Source organism: Rutidosis leptorrhynchoides, chromosome 8, assembly GCF_046630445.1.
Source record: "Rutidosis leptorrhynchoides isolate AG116_Rl617_1_P2 chromosome 8, CSIRO_AGI_Rlap_v1, whole genome shotgun sequence".
Lineage (NCBI taxonomy): Eukaryota > Viridiplantae > Streptophyta > Magnoliopsida > Asterales > Asteraceae > Rutidosis > Rutidosis leptorrhynchoides.
Genome location: NC_092340.1, coordinates 273,018,424 through 273,041,053, shown reverse-complemented (window position 1 = coordinate 273,041,053; position 22,630 = coordinate 273,018,424). Strand labels below are relative to the sequence as shown.

Sequence of the window (22,630 nt, the reverse complement as noted above, 5' to 3'; positions counted from 1 at the left end):
TTTCATAAATTGTTTCATTAACATCTGCCCAAATGCATGCAGACTCTTCTAAACACAGCGGAATTATCACATAAACTCAAGTACCTATGAAAACATGCGAGTAAACTGTCAACACAAAGGTTGAGTGAATTATAGGTTGAAATAATTGAATAAATTTTAGACCAAAAGATTTAAAAATGTTAGAAAATATTAAACATTATTCCATTATCAATGAGCCACCTGGTAACCACTTAACCCTTTATTTACCCTTGCCAATCACAATAATAATATATACTGGACAGTGTATCTACAACAAAATACGAAGTACTAAACATTCCGATTATAAATTGCTAGCGCGACTAGCTCGAAATGGGGTTGTCAAACCCGATAGATCTATCTGTAGGATTCGCGTTCACCAGTAGAAACCAGTGATTATAGTTACCAGACTAGGGAATATTTTTGTCCAACTCACAATGAATAATTTAAATTTAATTGTCACTTGTGTCTAAACGTGAAATAAAATACATATAATCACATTCCAAAAATATACTTTGAAAAGTATGTAAAAACGGGACTATAACTCACCTTAATAGTAACGAAGTAACCAACACAAATAAGCGAACAGCAAATGGAGTACAGTGATCAGGAATGATCACAACGCCGACCTATAAATAAAGCAGGTCGATATAAATAACTAACTTAGGTCAAGTCTTAGTATGATAGCTATTTTACATGTTGCAAGTAGTCATAGAACAATACTCAGCATGCATCGGTTTGATCGAAACAGCTTACGGACACACACTTTCTATTTTTAGAAAGTTTCTATTTTTAGCAGGTTTCCATTTTTGGAAAGTTTCTATTTTAGGAAAGTTTCTATTTTTGGAAAGTTTCTATTTTTGGAAAGTTTCTATTTTTGGAAAGTTTTCAAATTTAGAAAGTTGCTATTTTTGGAAAGTTTATAAGTTAGGAAAGTTTCCTTAATTATAAAGTCAACAAAAGTCAACTGAAAGTCAAAGTCATCCGAAAGTCAACTCAAAAGTTAACCTTGGTCAAACATAGTCAACGTTAATTTTAAAAGTGTAAGTTTTAATAATAATGTAAGTTATAATGTTTATTAAAAGTAAATATGTCTAATAATGTCATAACATAAGTTTAATTAAATTAAAATGAATTATTAAAGTTAATATAAGTTTAAATGATATAATTAATACTCCGTATAACATAAGTATTTAATTAATTAATTAAATATTAATCATAATATAAGTATTATTAATTAATAATAAATTTTAAATCATCTCATAAGTATTATTAATTAATAATGAATTATTAATCATATCATAAGTTTCTAATTATAATCATTAAATCATAAGTATTTAATAATTAAATTATAATTAAATAATAACTAAGTCTTACAATAATTAAATAATTAATTAATCCTTATTATAAGTCTTATTATAATAATCTCACAATATAAGTTTAATACCTATCATAAGTATTTTCCATTAATGATAAAGTATTATTAATCATAAGTTTAATTAAAATGTTAATTAAATCATAAGTAATAATTAAATGATATAATAAATATATATCATAAGTCTTAAAATTTAATAATTACTTTTTATATCATAAGTAATTAATTAATAATGAAAATCATTATTTATATCATAAGTTTAATTATTAACCATAAGTTTTAAATTAAAAGTTCATCGGGTCGTATCTTGAGCCCCGGGTGTCGATTTTCGGCGAGCCTTATATATATCTCCGCCTAATCAAACCACCCGGCACATTGGTGCACTCAAGAACACACCAAGAACAGTCCAAAAGTCGTGGTGATCAGCCATGACACCACTTGGAACTTCAATTCAATCAAAATCGTGTTTTAGCCACAATGGGTGATTCGTGGCTCGGATTGAGATGACCCGAACATGAAAGTTCATCTCATCATTAATCCTAACACACCAACACACCCTAAAGTCACCAAATATGGTTACAAAGTCGGACCAAACCTGGTTCATATCAATATCACATTTCAATCTTAACAAAATACCATTTTGATCATATCTAGGGCTCCGGGAATCGAAACGACATGAATCCGGAGTCTAAAATTAATGTCTTGATGAGAGGAACTCATATAGATACTTTATTTTAACTTTTATATCAGTCACAAATCCAGAATTGAACAAAAAGCTGCTGTCCCAATTAAATCAAACCGAAAACATATGTATTTGAGTAATTCTACGCATACAAACATCATTACAACAACAAGTAATCATCATACTATTAAAATAGACATAAAAAACATAAAAATAATGAAAAATCAAAAGTTGTAGGGTTAGGGTTTATACCCTAATCGAGAAACAAGTGATAGAATCGTGTAGAGGATGATTAGTAGAACGCGTTTATGTATAACAATTGATGATCCAAGCTTTGATTTGATGAAGGATGATGATGTTGGTGGTGGGTGCTGTCGCCAAAAAGGAAGAAGGAGGAGGAGAGCACAAAAGATTTTTAGGTTTGATAATTTTGTGAAAGTGAAAAATGAAAATTACAAAATGAGAATCAAGGGAGTGTTACTCCCTCCCTCCCTCCATTCAGCCGATCCTAGGGGTGGGGTGGGCCCCACTTGGCCCATCTCACTTAATTGTTGATTTACTTATGGCCCAGAAGCCCGAACGAAACCCGAAACACGAAAACACGCTTACGCGATTAAAAATCCGGAGAGATAATAACTACGCGACAAAAAATAAATATAAATACTACATATAATTATATGATCTTAAAATATCATATTTAAAATATTTAGGATTTAAATATCCTGAAAGCTCGGCCGTTGGTTTGAAAACCAAAAAGATTCGCCGGATAGAAATCCGCGACACGTAGAAACGTATAACTTAAAATATGAATAAAAATATTCACATAATACATAATAATTAATATATATATTATTACAAAAATAATAATATAGGTCATAGAAATGACGTGGTACAAATAACAGTTAACAGTCGTTAAATAATTAACGGTAAAAGATAACGGAAAAAGTAGGGTCGTGACACTAGCTGTAAGTTTACTATTTTTACCCTTAGGATTTGTTTAAGTGTGTTTTATATTCTTTTTATTTTAATTATATATTTAGGTTAAGACTAGTTTGTGATAAGGGTTACAAAACAGGTTTATTTATTTAATTTGGACACCGTTAGGGCCGCCTAATGAGGTATGATAGATACCAGATCACTGGTAAACACCCGTGTACTGTGGGGTATGGGTTTTAATTTAAATACGTGTATGTATCTGCTTCATTCTCATTATTTCTAGAAAATTCACCAAAAACACTCCCGTACCTAACTTCATCTCCTCTTAAAACCCTAATAATCCAATCTCATTTTTGGAGCTTAATTTGTGTTAAAAAACTATTCCTTTTGTCATAGTGAATCTAACAAGGTAACAATCTGTTGATTTCATGTCCAAATCATTGAGTTCTTATGGTTTTAGTTAGGTTTGGTTAAAAGTGGGTTTTGGTGTCAATTTGTCCAAATTTTGTGATATTTTGATGTAATACTTGTGGTTTATGTCCCAAAAGGTTTTATAAACAAGTTGTGTTCAGTTTTGAGGTCAAAATCCCGTAACTTTGCTGCTGGTGCGGCTCAAGAACACAGTCGGTCGACTGTCTCGGTGAAAGGACCCGTTCATATACATTATAAACGATTCACAATAGTTGATTACATTGCGAGGTATTTGACCTCTATATGATACATTTTACAAACATTGCATTCGTTTTTAAAAGACAATCTTTCTTTACATCAAAAATTGACAGGCATGCATACCATTTCATAATATCCACTATCCAACTATAAATTGATTTAATAATAATCTTTGATGAACTCAATGACTCGAATGCAACGTTCTTCGAAATATGCTATGAAAGACTCCAAGTAATATCTTTAAAATGAGCAAATGCACAGCGGAAGATTTTTTTAACACCTGAGAATAAACATGCTTTAAAGTGTCAACCAAAAGGTTGGTGAGTTCATTAGTTTATCATAATCATTTATTTCCATCATTTTAATAGACCACAAGAATTTCATTTCCAGTTCTCATAAATATACGTCCCATGCATAGAGACAAAAATAATCATTCATATGGTGAACACCTGGTAACCGACATTAACTAGATACATATAAGAATATCCCCTATCATTCCGGGATCCTCCTTCGGACATGATATAAATTTCGAAGTACTAAAGCATCCGGTACTTTGGATGGGGTTTGTTAGGCCCAATAGATCTATCTTTAGGATTCGCGTCAATTAGGGTGTCTGTTCCCTAATTCTTAGATTACCAGACTTTAATAAAAAGGGGCATATTCGATTTCGATAATTCAACCATAGAATGTAGTTTCAATTACTTGTGTCTATTTCGTCAAACATTTATAAAAGCGCATGTATTCTCAGTCCCAAAAATATAAAGGGTAAAAAGGTAAATGAAACTCACCATACTGTATTTTGTAGTAAAAATACATATAACGTCATTGAACAAGTGCAAGGTTGGCCTCGGATTCACGATCCTAAATTAATTATATATATTTATGTGTTGGTCAATATTTGTCTAACAAATTAGTTCAAGTCATAGTGTACCACAATCCTAATGCTCGAGACTAATATGCAAAAGTCAACAAAAGTAAATTTGACTCAAAATAATTTCCAAAAATCTATACATGATTAATATATAGTTTAAATATCGTCGTTTTATATTTTTAAAAGATTTATTAGAGTAAATAATATAATTTATTTATTAATAAATAAAATTTTATATTATATTTATATAATAAAATATACTTTTATATATATTAAGTAATAAAATTTATAGGGTTCATTTAATATTATAAAGATAATATGATAGGTATTATTAAAGTAAGTTATTACACGTAGTAAAATATGTTTGTATCAAATATTTATTTGATAAAATAATATCTATAATGATAGTAAGTAAAAGTTGTATTATTTTGTAATAATAATAATTATTATAAAAATATCAATATTTATAATTACTAAGATGACATTATGATAAAACGATAATTCTAATTATGATAACTTTAATATTTACGATAATTTTTAATATTATCTTTAAAATAATAATTCTATTTAAAATAATAATAATAATGATATTTTATAGTAACAATGACATTTCTATTAAAATGATAATTTTTGTTAAAATGATAGTTTTAATACTAACGATAATTTTAATAATAATAGTAATGATAAAAATAATAAGAACGATAATTTTATCTAAATCAATATCTTATAATATTTTAATTTCATCATGATACTCTTACCCATTATTTCCTAATCGTTTCGTTTAATAGCTTTTAATCGTCTTTTATATCGTGTTCGTAATAATGATAATAATAGTAATCAAAATAATTAGGTGTTACAAATATTTGTTTTAATTACACTAATATTAATAATGATAGTTACTATAACATTATTAACGATAATACTAATAATTATCTTAATGATAATATAGTAATAATAATAATAACAATAACAATAACTATTTTTAAATAATGATATATATATATATATTAATAATGATAATAATAATAATAATAATAATAATAATAATAATAATAATAGCAATAATAATAATAATAATAATAATAATAATAATTGGATAATAATAATAATACTAATTATAACTTTAACGATAATAACGATAGTAATAATAAAAAAAATTAACAATTTTTAATGATAAATCCTTTTATTGATAAAGATAATAATAATAATAATAAGATAAAACTAGAACGACGATAATAACGACGATAATAATAATCATTTTTAATAATAATACAAAAATTCGATGGACTATAACTTCAAATCCGTTCATCGAAATCATTCGATATCTGAATGAAAAGTTCTTAATTTTTCGCTAGCTTTCCAACGACATGCATATCTTATACCTTATCTCAGTCACATATATAACTAATTCAGGATTCAACATAACCTAACTAAAGGCAATATCAAAAGTACAAACATGCATAATCCTATATACTCGAGCACTAGTCAGGGATACACTATTAGTATGTAAAAGTTAAATTATGAGTACTCACGTATCAATATTGAGATTCAATATTGCAGGAAAGGTACGTAGACGCAACGGAGATGATAAACACTATATTGACCTCACGAGCATACCCATGAACCATACCCAATCACCTCCATAGCTATAACCCATAATTTTCTTAATCCAATCCCACTCGAAAAACAATTTCGAAATCACTCGGACAGCACTCTGACGTAATATTTTATGTATACTAATAATGTCTTGAAATAATACGGAGTAAATATATATATGTAAATCGATTGAGAGAGTTTAGAGAAAAATATTTTCAAGTTTCTATGAAATAATGAAACCTATTGAATTCTATTTATAATAGATTTTTGAATTATTAAAGTGAATTATTAAAGTATGAATTATTAAAGTGAATTATTAAAGTATGAATTATTAAAGTGAATTATTAAAGTATGAATTATTAAAGTGAATTATTAAAGTATGAATTATTAAAGTGAATTATTAAAGTTAAAGTAAAGTAAAAATAAAGTAAAGGTAAAGTTTAAGTATAGTAAAAGTATAAAACTATGTACGTATAATATGCGTATAAATATATATAATATTAATTTAAATCGTTATATATATTTAATAAAATAAAATATAAATATCGTTATCTTTATCATACTGGTTAAGTAATGAGTTGTCAAAAGTGGTTCTAGATATTTATAAAAGTTATATACGTTCTAATAATAAAGTTCATTTTAAACTGAAAGCGTTTTTGTACGTTTGAAACTAAATCAAATAAATATAATAATTTTATTTTCCAAAACCAAATATATTTTTAAGAATTATTTAGTTTAAAGGTTAAAATAATAGAAATCGTTATATCATAAAATATTTTAGAAAAGTAGAATCATATATATTCATAATAGGTTTCAAGTTTTTAAATTACAGTTTGTTGGTGAAGCATGGGATAAAGTTCAAAGGTTAAATAAACGTATGAAATCATCTTAATGAAAAATGTCGAGTTACTTAACTTGTCGATATCCAACATCTAAGTTATTTACACTTCTCGTTCTTACTTATAAATCACTTTACCATTTTCCGAATGTTGTCAAAAAGAATAGATTTCTAAAATCACAGTGGACCTCATCACATAGACCCGTAATCATATCATAATGTATCTGATAAATCAATCATTTGATATTATCTTCTAATTCCATCGATAAACATATTGAAACAAATACGTTCATGTAAAGTATTATACGTTTAATACTTTATTAATATTCTCAAGTTATAATATATATATATATACATATATATACATATTTATTTATATACAACGGTTCGTGAATCGTCGGAATTTGGTCGAGGTTATAATAAATGTATGAACACAATTTAAAATTCTTGAGATTTAACTTAACAAACTTTGCTTATCGTGTCGGAATAATATAAAGATAAAGTTTAAATTTGGTTGGAAATTTCCGGGTTGTCACAGTACCTACCCGTTAAAGAAATTTCGTCCCGAAATTTGAGTAGAAAGGTCGTGAATGATAATAAGTATGTTTTCATGATGCATACAGGCTGAAAATTAGAGTTTTATCATCAGCGAATAATTTGGATAAACAATCCATTTATATGAAGAGTACGAATGAAGCTAACATAGAAGAGTGAAATGAGTAAGTGTAGATTCATCTTATCATTTGACGTAGATATGATTGATTCCCAGATTTCAAGGGATTTAAAGAAAATCTTCTTAATAAGATTTGACTCTCCGGTAATCAAGGGAATTAGGATCCGCTTTAAATGCGATCGTCCATTTTAATTGTTCTGTCGGAGATTTTCTTGTAAATTCACCTCCTTCATTTCCTTACAACTCACACCTTCTGTTGATGCATTTTATGCAAGTCCCTAGACATCTACCCACGTCCATTGCAGGTACAACAGTTTATAGGCCACCATGATTGCTCGTTATTATCCTATCCGTGTTTGTATGTGGTTATAGGAACTGCAGGAACGAGATTTAGATGTTTGACTATGTTAGACTTAGTCAGACGTACGACTGAAGCCTCACTAGTACGGCTGACAGGCTCATACGCACGGTTGATGCTGAGCTAAGTCACAATTACAACCTAAATGAGAAGACACGAGTGAGTGATCACCCGTACGGCTGATGAAGCCAACTCGTACGTGTGATGAATGAATCGTATGGGTGAGTCAACATCAGGGGCATATAAAGTCTTATGTTCTTCATTTTAGGTTAAGCCTCTCATTTTTTACACACACTCAGATCTAGTGAGCTCCTCCGATTTTCTCTCAGTTCAAATCACCCAGGTGGTGAATAATAGCTCTAGGTGTTGATCTAATCACACTTGATTTAGTTGTGGTTTGACTAAATTAATCAAAAAAAAACTTAACCTATTCACTAGAGGGTTTGATTCACTTATTCCGCCATTGTGTGAGTTAAATCTGTTAATTTCTAAGTTCCTAGTCATGTTTCATCACCTTCTATTCTTTCCCCCTCAACTCATATTTTAAAGTATTCATCAATATGCTCCATCCAGTTCTGATTCTCGATATACTTCTAACTTTTATATCGGTCATTCTTATTTTTCATCTACCGCCGGAAGAATCTATTTACTTCTACTATACTCTTGGGTTTATAGTGTTTCTAGTTCTCTCGTGTCTTTATATTGCTATATGCATCGATATATATGGTTTATAATTTCTGGTTTATCGTTGGGCTTTATATGTTCCCTTATATTTCAAAGTCTCTGCTTCTGTCTTCTATAATCATTATCATTCACAGTTAATGCTCTCTTTTATTTGCTGCAATTTATACCCCAATTTCTATTTCGGAGTTTTGTCCTTTTGTTTCTTCTTCTTGCGATTAAGCACAGCTTGTAATGGTCCAGAATTCACAGATATGAATTTCGGAATGAACATTGTTAATGTTCTAGGAAGGAAATTGTGATGGCACGATCTTGACTTGTCAAATTACTAGAATACCTTGGAAAAGGCCGAATCATCAAGAAATATTTTCTTGATATTTTAGAGGTTAAATAGAATACAAGAGTTGTATAACATGGCACATGATGATGTTATGATCTGTGAATCATCACATTCCATTTAGAAACTCAGCATGAATTACTGTAATATAATCACGTTGATCAAGTGTCATTATATTATACTAACTCATGCTTCAGTTTCCAACACTACTTCAAAAACATTCATATTTTAAACTCAAAGGTTTACAGAGTATAGGAACTAAATAGTTTCCTTTTTGATGTAATACAGATAGCGCAAAGATATAAATGATTCCAGATAAGAATAGTTATGGAAATATCTTTAGAAATATGGAGGATATTTATAATGAAAGATACGATGATATCTTAGAATTTCTTATATCAGAGGATGATGAAGAATATTGTCTGTAAGGGTTTAGTGTCAGGAGCAAGGTATTCGTTAATGACTTCAGCAGATACTGAATCATTTGGATTCTTTGAAGGCAGGTTCAGTCTTTGTGATTTGTCCACAGCCTCCTTCATACTTTGCTCAATCCGTTTTCCAGTTCCAAAACTTCTCTATTTCCGGGCTTTGTTAATACACTAATCTTTATCATCAAACTTTTTACTGCTAAGGTCGTTTACAGTTTTTGTTGCTTCATCAGCATTTCGAGAACTAGTTCGCGGTTCAGAGTGTTTTTCAGAAACTTCACATTCGAAGTATGTAAGCCTTGGAAATAGACGTTATGTATAACTGTTGGCGTCAAGATGCTGTGAGATTTCAAAATACTGATTGCTAATTCCCTATGATTCGTATGGCAATTCTCGTTACAAGAGGCAGATGAGTAAATGATGAGGTTTCGATAAATATAAATATTCTTAAGAATGCCCAAGATCAGTGAAGTTGTTGGTAAGTTTATTGCTAATGTGGTGGAATATGAAAGGTTCTCCGGTAACAAAAGGGTAATCACATATATCAAAATTATGATAAGGCTACTCCGAATGAAAAAATCGAAGTTGTCTTGCTGGAGCTGTGATATAATTTGCTACTTTGCAAAGGAATTGCAAGGTTATTTTTGCTAATAAATGCCAAAAGATCTGACACAGATATGTGTTGAATTATGACTTTGGTTTCAAGAGCTTTTTAAGTACATAACTGTGGGTAATATGTGGTTGGATCATCATCTCGATTGCTCATTATTTGAAGTGTCTTCAGAGATTTTCAAAGGGTTTGAACACAGATTGTAATCGTTTGTATACATTTGATGTTCTAACACACTTTTGAAGTCAAAGTATAGCTTTGAAAGATGTAGGAATCTAAAAGTGATGGTACCGGTTATATCTCGAATTGAATTCTGAGATTTTAAAATCAGAATATGTAATTGGGTTTGAATGAGTATGGTTGTTTTGATTTCTATGAAAGAATGTATATTATTGTGAAAGTAGGAAGTATAATTGATAATTTGCTTAATCTGATTCGAAGAATGTAACATATTAATTGTGAATTTATATATATCTCTCGGGTATTACCTACCCGTTAAAAAATGTTCACAATTAATATTTTGTACATAAGAATTTTATTACAGTCTTTATGAAAAATATATATGTATATATTCTCCTCAGATGTAACATAGATTTTAATGAGTTAATACTAAATTAAACTCATTCGATCTACGGTTGGAACTAGAATTGAATAATTCCTTGAAGGCTTTAGAGGTTACATAAGTATTTCTTCAATAATATTGAAATTATGAATCAATACTTCGTTATTTGTTGAGATGTGATGTTGGTTTTCATTAGATTCTTGTGAACTTCGCAAAGTACGAATGATGTTATCTGAAAAGTTTCGGTTACATCAATGATGAAGTGTAAAATCAAATATATACTTGATTTATTAGGAATTGGAATTTGTTGAATTGAGACAGAGATTGTAGTTAATGATGGTTAAGTCGCGGGCGAGGGACGTACATTATTGCATATTTGTAATATGAATTAGCCGAGTAGTTAAGATTCACATACAATAGCTTAGCACGGAAAGATTTATTTTTTATTTCAAAATATATATATATATATATATATATAATATATATAATTTCTTCAGAGGGAATGAGTTAATTCTTCATAACTTGTTGATACAATATACACGTTATTGATTCGTAATGATGTCCACAGTGATTCTTGAACTGACGGAGTTTGTGATGTTATAGGTGTTGTTAATTCTGATGTTGACTGTATTGACGATGCTGGTGACGTTGACGGTACTGTTGATGCTGTTGGTAAAACAAGTTTAACTTGTTAATCACACACCATTTTTGTCAGGGTTTCTACTCTTCCTTCTATCATTTTGGTTCGCTTAACTGATTTATGGTTAGGGCTAGATTAGATAATCTCTAAGACTTTAGAGATTATATAATCGCCGCGGAATGTTTCTCCAATGAAGTTATGAATTAATACTTCGTCAGTTATTGTTGTTGGTACTCCTTGGTATCTATGGTGCGTATGACGTTGATGCTCGTGGGACAGATTGTGAAGTTGAGGATTACGACGCGGTTGTGGTTGGAGGTGGTAATGGTACTGTTGGCGTTGATGATGGTGGTACTGGTTATGCTGCTGATGCTGCTGCTGGTGTTTGTAATCTCTGCACCATATTCTCCAAAGCCACTACCCGAGCGCGAAGCTCGTTGACGTCTTCTATTACACCGGGGTGATTGTCGGTTCGGACGATCGGATAAATAAAATTTAAAATTTGATGTAATATATAATCGTGACGAGATACTCTGGAAATGAGCGAGAAAATGGTGTTTCGAACAGGTTCGCCGGTAAGTGCTTCAGGTTCTTCGCCAAGAGGGCAATGTGGTGGATGGAAAGGATCGCCTTCTTCTTGTTTCCAATGATTGAGGAGGCTACGAACCCATCCCCAATTCATCCAGAATAGGTGATGACTGATTGATTGATCCATTCCGGTCACACTGCTTTCGGAGCTTGAGTGAGATTCCATTTCGGAATCCGAGTGACTTGAACTGATGAAAAATTCCATTTTGTACGATTGGATAAAGGATTTTCGATATAAAATGATTTTTCGACTATCGGGTGGTATTCAATTTACATAGGATATCTATATATAGAGATCAAAAGATTTCATAGATTACGGAGGAATTTGCGGGATATGTCAGGCAAAGTTAAAAGTAACAGATACGATAAGATATGATTTAGCAGATATGCTAAGATATGAATTTTTGCCTATACACTATTCTTGCAATCAATGCAGCAAGACGTGTCTTAGACTAAAAATGATAAGCAGGTAATTTCCTAAGGATGATAAGTGGTTAATTTTCGACACAAAATGATAAGCAAAACTTTTTACATGCAGACACGGTCGAAGTCCAGACTCACTAATGCATCCTATCGACTTATCAGTTAGACACACTAATGCAGACCTGGTTCGCTAAGACCACCGCTCTGATACCAACTGAAAGGACCCGTTCATATACATTATAAACGATTCACAATAGTTGATTACATTGCGAGGTATTTGACCTCTATATGATACATTTTACAAACATTGCATTCGTTTTTAAAAGACAATCTTTCTTTACATCAAAAATTGACAGGCATGCATACCATTTCATAATATCCACTATCCAACTATAAATTGATTTAATAATAATCTTTGATGAACTCAATGACTCGAATGCAACGTTCTTCGAAATATGCTATGAAAGACTCCAAGTAATATCTTTAAAATGAGCAAATGCACAGCGGAAGATTTTTTTAACACCTGAGAATAAACATGCTTTAAAGTGTCAACCAAAAGGTTGGTGAGTTCATTAGTTTATCATAATCATTTATTTCCATCATTTTAATAGACCACAAGAATTTCATTTCCAGTTCTCATAAATATACGTCCCATGCATAGAGACAAAAATAATCATTCATATGGTGAACACCTGGTAACCGACATTAACTAGATACATATAAGAATATCCCCTATCATTCCGGGATCCTCCTTCGGACATGATATAAATTTCGAAGTACTAAAGCATCCGGTACTTTGGATGGGGTTTGTTAGGCCCAATAGATCTATCTTTAGGATTCGCGTCAATTAGGGTGTCTGTTCCCTAATTCTTAGATTACCAGACTTTAATAAAAAGGGGCATATTCGATTTCGATAATTCAACCATAGAATGTAGTTTCAATTACTTGTGTCTATTTCGTCAAACATTTATAAAAGCGCATGTATTCTCAGTCCCAAAAATATAAAGGGTAAAAAGGTAAATGAAACTCACCATACTGTATTTTGTAGTAAAAATACATATAACGTCATTGAACAAGTGCAAGGTTGGCCTCGGATTCACGATCCTAAATTAATTATATATATTTATGTGTTGGTCAATATTTGTCTAACAAATTAGTTCAAGTCATAGTGTACCACAATCCTAATGCTCGAGACTAATATGCAAAAGTCAACAAAAGTAAATTTGACTCAAAATAATTTCCAAAAATCTATACATGATTAATATATAGTTTAAATATCGTCGTTTTATATTTTTAAAAGATTTATTAGAGTAAATAATATAATTTATTTATTAATAAATAAAATTTTATATTATATTTATATAATAAAATATACTTTTATATATATTAAGTAATAAAATTTATAGGGTTCATTTAATATTATAAAGATAATATGATAGGTATTATTAAAGTAAGTTATTACACGTAGTAAAATATGTTTGTATCAAATATTTATTTGATAAAATAATATCTATAATGATAGTAAGTAAAAGTTGTATTATTTTGTAATAATAATAATTATTATAAAAATATCAATATTTATAATTACTAAGATGACATTATGATAAAACGATAATTCTAATTATGATAACTTTAATATTTACGATAATTTTTAATATTATCTTTAAAATAATAATTCTATTTAAAATAATAATAATAATGATATTTTATAGTAACAATGACATTTCTATTAAAATGATAATTTTTGTTAAAATGATAGTTTTAATACTAACGATAATTTTAATAATAATAGTAATGATAAAAATAATAAGAACGATAATTTTATCTAAATCAATATCTTATAATATTTTAATTTCATCATGATACTCTTACCCATTATTTCCTAATCGTTTCGTTTAATAGCTTTTAATCGTCTTTTATATCGTGTTCGTAATAATGATAATAATAGTAATCAAAATAATTAGGTGTTACAAATATTTGTTTTAATTACACTAATATTAATAATGATAGTTACTATAACATTATTAACGATAATACTAATAATTATCTTAATGATAATATAGTAATAATAATAATAACAATAACAATAACTATTTTTAAATAATGATATATATATATATATTAATAATGATAATAATAATAATAATAATAATAATAATAATAATAATAGCAATAATAATAATAATAATAATAATAATAATAATTGGATAATAATAATAATACTAATTATAACTTTAACGATAATAACGATAGTAATAATAAAAAAAATTAACAATTTTTAATGATAAATCCTTTTATTGATAAAGATAATAATAATAATAATAAGATAAAACTAGAACGACGATAATAACGACGATAATAATAATCATTTTTAATAATAATACAAAAATTCGATGGACTATAACTTCAAATCCGTTCATCGAAATCATTCGATATCTGAATGAAAAGTTCTTAATTTTTCGCTAGCTTTCCAACGACATGCATATCTTATACCTTATCTCAGTCACATATATAACTAATTCAGGATTCAACATAACCTAACTAAAGGCAATATCAAAAGTACAAACATGCATAATCCTATATACTCGAGCACTAGTCAGGGATACACTATTAGTATGTAAAAGTTAAATTATGAGTACTCACGTATCAATATTGAGATTCAATATTGCAGGAAAGGTACGTAGACGCAACGGAGATGATAAACACTATATTGACCTCACGAGCATACCCATGAACCATACCCAATCACCTCCATAGCTATAACCCATAATTTTCTTAATCCAATCCCACTCGAAAAACAATTTCGAAATCACTCGGACAGCACTCTGACGTAATATTTTATGTATACTAATAATGTCTTGAAATAATACGGAGTAAATATATATATGTAAATCGATTGAGAGAGTTTAGAGAAAAATATTTTCAAGTTTCTATGAAATAATGAAACCTATTGAATTCTATTTATAATAGATTTTTGAATTATTAAAGTGAATTATTAAAGTATGAATTATTAAAGTGAATTATTAAAGTATGAATTATTAAAGTGAATTATTAAAGTATGAATTATTAAAGTGAATTATTAAAGTATGAATTATTAAAGTGAATTATTAAAGTTAAAGTAAAGTAAAAATAAAGTAAAGGTAAAGTTTAAGTATAGTAAAAGTATAAAACTATGTACGTATAATATGCGTATAAATATATATAATATTAATTTAAATCGTTATATATATTTAATAAAATAAAATATAAATATCGTTATCTTTATCATACTGGTTAAGTAATGAGTTGTCAAAAGTGGTTCTAGATATTTATAAAAGTTATATACGTTCTAATAATAAAGTTCATTTTAAACTGAAAGCGTTTTTGTACGTTTGAAACTAAATCAAATAAATATAATAATTTTATTTTCCAAAACCAAATATATTTTTAAGAATTATTTAGTTTAAAGGTTAAAATAATAGAAATCGTTATATCATAAAATATTTTAGAAAAGTAGAATCATATATATTCATAATAGGTTTCAAGTTTTTAAATTACAGTTTGTTGGTGAAGCATGGGATAAAGTTCAAAGGTTAAATAAACGTATGAAATCATCTTAATGAAAAATGTCGAGTTACTTAACTTGTCGATATCCAACATCTAAGTTATTTACACTTCTCGTTCTTACTTATAAATCACTTTACCATTTTCCGAATGTTGTCAAAAAGAATAGATTTCTAAAATCACAGTGGACCTCATCACATAGACCCGTAATCATATCATAATGTATCTGATAAATCAATCATTTGATATTATCTTCTAATTCCATCGATAAACATATTGAAACAAATACGTTCATGTAAAGTATTATACGTTTAATACTTTATTAATATTCTCAAGTTATAATATATATATATATACATATATATACATATTTATTTATATACAACGGTTCGTGAATCGTCGGAATTTGGTCGAGGTTATAATAAATGTATGAACACAATTTAAAATTCTTGAGATTTAACTTAACAAACTTTGCTTATCGTGTCGGAATAATATAAAGATAAAGTTTAAATTTGGTTGGAAATTTCCGGGTTGTCACACTCGGGACAGTCGACCATTTGTCTAGACAGTCGGTAGTTTGTATTTTAGAATACAGTCGGTAGTTTGTCTCTGGAGATTTGACCGTTTGTCTTTACAGTCGACCGACTGTCTAGACAGTCGACCAACTATTTATGACAGCATACCGAAATTGGCAGTTTGGAAAATTTTTATGCTAAGTGTCAGTTTTTAGTCGTTATGTTGCCCGTTTGTATAATTTAAATTAAGAGCATTATACTAACTTGGTTTATATTGTTCTCAGGCAATAAGAACAAGGAAGAAGCTCAGAGTTGAATGACTGAGCTGTTGCTGGTATTCGATGAGTGGGACTAGCCGTTAATGCATAGTATAGAGTAGCTAGTTATCCTTGTGCCATGATAGTTAGGATTGCCATGCTACTCTTGTTGTTTGAGAATGAATGCTAGCGTATGTGTTGATATTTCCTTGCTTTATGTGTTATAACCCTAGTACGTCCCTATCAAGTTAGATGTAGGTAGAGATTAACTAGGTTCAGAGGTTGGGTTTCTTATGGCAGAAGAATTAGTATAAGTTTGAATAATGCATTCGTTGCATGTGGAGGACTTATTCTCTTCATTATGTGGAAGGAACTTTCGATAAGCCCAGTCCAATCAACTACGGTTGTAGGCTTGGCTAGGCCACTGGAGTCTCTTGTGACATTACTAGTGGTTTTGTGTGCTGTAGATGTACGACATGTAGTATAAATGTGTTGTATACTATTGTTGATTTTTAGTGCCATTCACTTAGCTTCGTGCTAACCCCTCCATCTCCTCCATGTAGGTTGTTAGCTTATCTTGTAGGACGTTTTGGGAGAGGATGGGCGTGTTGGTCTTATGTTCTGACATGAAGTTAACTCTGATGTGGATTTTTATATAAATAAGTAGTTTGTTAATAGTATTAACTGACACTAAGATTTCTGTAATGATCTAGTAACTTAAATGATTGTGTTTGTTAACTGATCGTGTTTATCACTTCCTATGTGTATCTAAAAAAAATGTACCATGTCACACATTTGTATCCGCAGAACAGGCAAAAAGTAAATTGATATACTTTAAAGGTATGTTTGGTAATCCCAATTCTAATGCTGCCAATGTTTCCATTAGTAGCGTTGATGTCAAGAATTATGGTAAAAAAAAATTGGCGTTGCAATCGGGCGAAAGACCCCAATAATCACCCAACAGTTGTCTCTCTTCTTTCTACCTATATAATGAAGATCCTCTCATTTAATATTCGTGGTTTTGGGTGTAATGATAAGTTCAAAAGTAATTTCGGTTGGTTTAAAAAAATGCAATTAACCGAACTCCTGGGTATAGTTTCAATTTAGGAATCAAAGTGCACAAAATTCTCTGACAGTTGGAGGAATAGGTTTGGGGCACTTCGGATTTTGGTTTCATTCAAAAACCTATGATCGGAAACTCAGGAAGCATGCCCCTAGTTTGGGATACATCTCACTTTGCAATATCCCAAGCCATTGAAGGTAAATATTTTATGGCTATAAAAGGCAAGTGGTTCGGTAAAGATAGCGAGTCCATCATTGTCATGTATATGGACCGTATACCGATCAAGGTAAAGATGAAATGTGGGAAAGTCTTGCTAAACAGATGGAATACAAAAATGTTGAATGTGTGTTGTGTGGTGATTTTAATGAAGTGCATAATTCGGAAGAAAGAATGAACAACGTATTCGTTGAAAAAAGGGCTGCTATGTTCAACAGCTTTATTGATCAAATGCAATTAGTTGAAATCCCTTTAATATGTAAAAATTTTACACGTATAAGTGATGATGGTGTCAGGTTTAGTAAACTGGACTGATTTCTAGTTTCGAAAAACTTCCTTTAAACATGGGGTGACGTGTCAACGGTAGCTTTGGACCATGGTCGCTTGGACCATTGCCCAATCATTCTTCATGACAAAAATGTTGATTTTGGTCCAAAACCTTTTAGGATTTTTGATGGCATGGAGTGTAAAGATATTGAATCTGTAATAATCGATGCTTGGGGTAAGAATGTTAGTGGTTTGAGATGTGATTGTGTTTTCCGGAATAAATTGAATAACGTTGAGAGGCGTTACGGTCCTGGAGTAAACATCAATATGGTTCGATTGACTTAGAGATTGAAATGGAAAAGAAAACAGCTCTGGAATTGGAGATGAAAGCTGAAGCAAATGGGTTGTCTGAATCTGATAGAGAAACCTGAATTCTCAGAATTAATAAATGGCTCAAAAAAGAATACGAAAAAGCTCAAATGCTAAAACAGAAGTCGAGATCTAAATGGGCTTTCGAGGGTGACGAAAAATCCAAATTCTTTCATTCTTTTATCAGAAGATGAAATAGCATTTGTAACATACATGGTTACATTGACGGATTGTGGCAGGAGGACCAGAGGTCCATTAAGAACGAAATCTTTGACCACCATGTGAATAACTCGAATGTACATGGGATTAGTAACCTAAATTTTACCTCGCTTTCTCAATTTGATGCGGATGGGCTTGAAGCCCCGTGCAAAAAATCTAGGATATGGCGGGCAATAAATGATTGTCGAGGTTCAAAATCTTCTGACCCGGATGGGTTCAACTTAAACTTTTACAAGAAATTTTTGTGGCTCATAAAAGATGACTTAAAAAGGCGATTGATTGGTTTTGGACGCGCAATACCATCTCAAAGGTGTGCAATGCTTCGTTTGTGTGTATGGTCCCTAAAAAGTTAGAACCTTCTGGATCAAACGATTTTCGACCTACTAGCTTAATATGGAGTTATTATAAGATCATAGCAAAAATACTTACCAACCACATACGTTCGGTAATGCACAAAGTCGTCAGATTTGAGCAAAGTGCCTTTATCGAAGGGAACCAAATCATAGATAGCATTTTGGTGGCGAGTGAAACGGTTGAAAATCTAAAGAGGAATAAAAAGAAATGCTTAATTTTCAAAGCCAATTTTGTAAAGGCTTTCAATAGTTTAGATTGGAATTTCCTCGATTTGGTGATGGAGTGTACGGGTTTCGGGTTAAAATGGAGAGCTTGGATTAAAAAATGTCTAGAAACAACGTCAATTTCGATTCTACTAAATGGTTCGCCAACTATGGAATTTTCTCTTGAGAAAGGTGTTCCTCAAGGTGACCCGCTATCCTCTTATCTATTTATTATCGCTGTCGAAGGCCTAAAACGACTTGTTAAAAAGGCTATGGATTCGAGTTTGTATGAAGGAGTAGAGGTGGGTCAGGAAGGTGTGGTGGTTTCGCATTTACAATATGTGGATGACTCGATATTTTTCGGGGAGTGGAGTAAGAGAAATGCTAGTAACCTAATGAAACTTCTAAAGTGTTTTGAAAAATATCGGGACTCAAGTTAATTTTTTGAAAAGTTGTTTTTATGGTACGAGGCTCTTATCTAATTCCCTAGAATCTATGGCTGCATATATGGGATGTAGTGCGAGTTCAACACCGTTTCATTATCTTAACCTACCCATCGGGTCCAAAATGAACAAAACTAAGGAATGGGATTTTGTGGTGGAATAATTCAAGAAGCGTTTGTCGGATTGAAAAGCTAAGTCGCTATCGTTCAGTGGTCGTATTACCCTCATAAAATCGGTACTCAATAGCCTCCCGTTTTAAGACTTTCTCCTATTCCCGCCCCTTAAAGGTCAGGATTTCATAGCCGAAACAATTGAAGAAGAAGAAATGCCTTCCACACAAATCATCGTCCCGCCAATCGAGCACGAAGAATGGAACTTATTTACAGACGGAGCCTCAAGCTCTGATGGCTCCGGGGAAGGACTCATGTTAATAAGTCCCGAAGGAAAAGAATTCACTTATGCTTTATGCTTCGAGTTCAGCACAACAAATAACGAGGCTAAATATGAAGCCCTGCTTGCAGGGCTAAGGCTGGCAAGAGAACTGAACATACAACATCTCAGAGCATTCATCGATTCTCAACTTGTAGCTAATCAAGTGACAGGGACTTTCGAAGCAAGAAGCCCCACTATCCAACAATACTTGGAAAAAGCAAAAGAGCTCATCGAACAGTTTAAAGGCTTTGAAATAGAACATGTCAAAAGGAGTCAGAATAAGAAAGCAGATGCCTTGAGCAAACTTGCCTCCATAACTTTCGCTCACCTAGCGAAAGAAGTCCTGGTTGAAATCTTAGAACGAAGATCTATAGAAGCTGAAGAGGTTAATGACCTCTATCCAGACGAAGACAACACGTGGATGAAACCACTAAAGGACTACCTGGCATATGGGCTATTACCTGAAGATAAAGGGGAGGCAAGGAAAATCAGAATCAAGGCACCTTCATATAAGCTTCAAGATGGCAAGTTGTATCGAAAATCTTTTCTCACCCCATGGTTAAGATGCGTGGGACCATCCCAGACAACCATTATCATCCAAGAAATGCACGAAGGAGTGTGCGGTTTTCATGCAGGACCAAGGTCTATCGTAGCTAAAATCATGAGGCTAGGATACTACTGGCCGACCATGCACCAAGACACGGTCACTACCTTACAAACCTGCGAGTCGTGTCAAATTCATGCGAAAGTCCCAAAGCAACCCAAGCAAGAACTCATATATGTACTCTCAGCATGGCCATTCGCTAAATGGGGGATCGATATCGTGGGACCACTAATAGAAGCCTCGGGAGGAGTATTGTTCTTAGTAGTAGCGGTGGATTACTTCACAAAATAGGCCGAAGCCAAGCCACTAAAGAAAACAACAGGAAGGCACATCGAAAAGTTCGTATGGGAACATATAGTGTGCAGTTTCAGGATTCCCCAAGAGATCATTTCAGACAACGATAAGCAATTTGCTGAATGAATATTCCCCAAGTTCTGCGAGAGGCTACAGATCAAGCAAACCTTCACCTCCGTATACCACCCTCAAGGGAATGGACATGTGGAAGCCACCAACAAAGATCTCATCAAGGGAATCGAGAAAAGGATAGGCAAATGCCATCAAGGTTGGGTTGAAGAATTACCATTAGTGACGTGGGCATACAGAACAACCCCAAAAAGAAGCAACGGAGAAATGTCGTTCGGCTTGGCCTATGGAACAGAAGCAGTCCTTCCTGTAGAAATCCAAGTGCTAAGTAATCGAACAGCAAACACAGAAGATAACGAAGAAAACCTTCGTCTAAACCTTGACCTGGTCGAAGAGAGAAGAGAAGAAGCTCTCATTCGAGAGGCTTCTTACAAGAAAATCATCGAGAAATATTACAACAAAAGGGTGAAGCGTACAACCTTCAAAGTAGGAGATTACGTCCTACGGCTCAATTCCACCAGCAAAGTAGAATACGAGGGAAAATTAGGAGCCAACTGGGAAGGTCCATACGTAGTCTCAGAAGCCTTCGGCAACGGGTCATACAAATTGGAAGACACCTCCGGAAAAGCTATACCTCGCACATGGAACCCAACCTACGAAGGTTTTACTTTTAAGCTTGTCATTTCTTTTCTTTTTATAGGAGATAAAATGTAAAAGGTAGTCGAAGTCTATACACTTCCTACACTGAACTAAATGAAATCCACTACTTCATTTTGATTACACATGCTATTTTGATTGGGCTCGAATAAACAATTATACGCCCATAATAGCAACAAGAAAGCATAGATAGACACAAACAAAGTAAAAATGACTTGTGTCATTAAACACTGAGGCACCCTATACATAATAATTTGCTTTTAATTATTATATATCCGTAAGTAAATATTCACTGGGACGCCAATAATATTTACAAGGATATAACTAAGCATTATGAGGAATTCCTTATATATATATATATATATATATATATATATATATATATATATATATATATATATATATATATATATATATATATATATATATATATATATATATATATATATATATATATATATATATATATATATATATATATGGGGAAAACCAATGCTACGTAGTATTCCATAAAAGAATACAAACAAATCACACTTTCCGAATAGTAGAAAGCAAGCATACTAAAAAACGTGCCCCAAGTACGAGAGTACAATCCGGATAAACGTCTTCTAAGATTTAGAAAGCAAGCAAGAGCATCATATAAAGTTTCCTTTACCAAAAGAAAACTAATGCTTTAGAGGCATTCCACAAAAGGAGATGCCATATTACCTTAATTGCTGCTTCCTGCAAACAAGTATAAACCATAAAAGCATGACAACAAGTCTACTTTACAAAAGGACTAATGCTACACAAGGTATTCCATAAAGGAAATACTACCTTGATAAAGTAAGAAAACAAAGTGAT

The 22,630-nt window shown here is 31.3% G+C and overlaps 1 protein-coding gene across 1 annotated transcript; it reads left to right on the top strand.

Annotated features, from left to right (window-relative positions):
- Window positions 1-19,179: 19,179 nt before the first annotated feature.
- Window positions 19,180-21,844, top strand: LOC139864220 (uncharacterized). Its single transcript, XM_071852804.1, has 3 exons — window positions 19,180-19,660; window positions 20,019-21,016; window positions 21,218-21,844. The coding sequence occupies exons 1-3, from the start codon at window positions 19,180-19,182 to the stop codon at window positions 21,842-21,844; spliced, it is 2,106 nt and encodes a 701-aa protein (XP_071708905.1).
- Window positions 21,845-22,630: the final 786 nt, after the last annotated feature.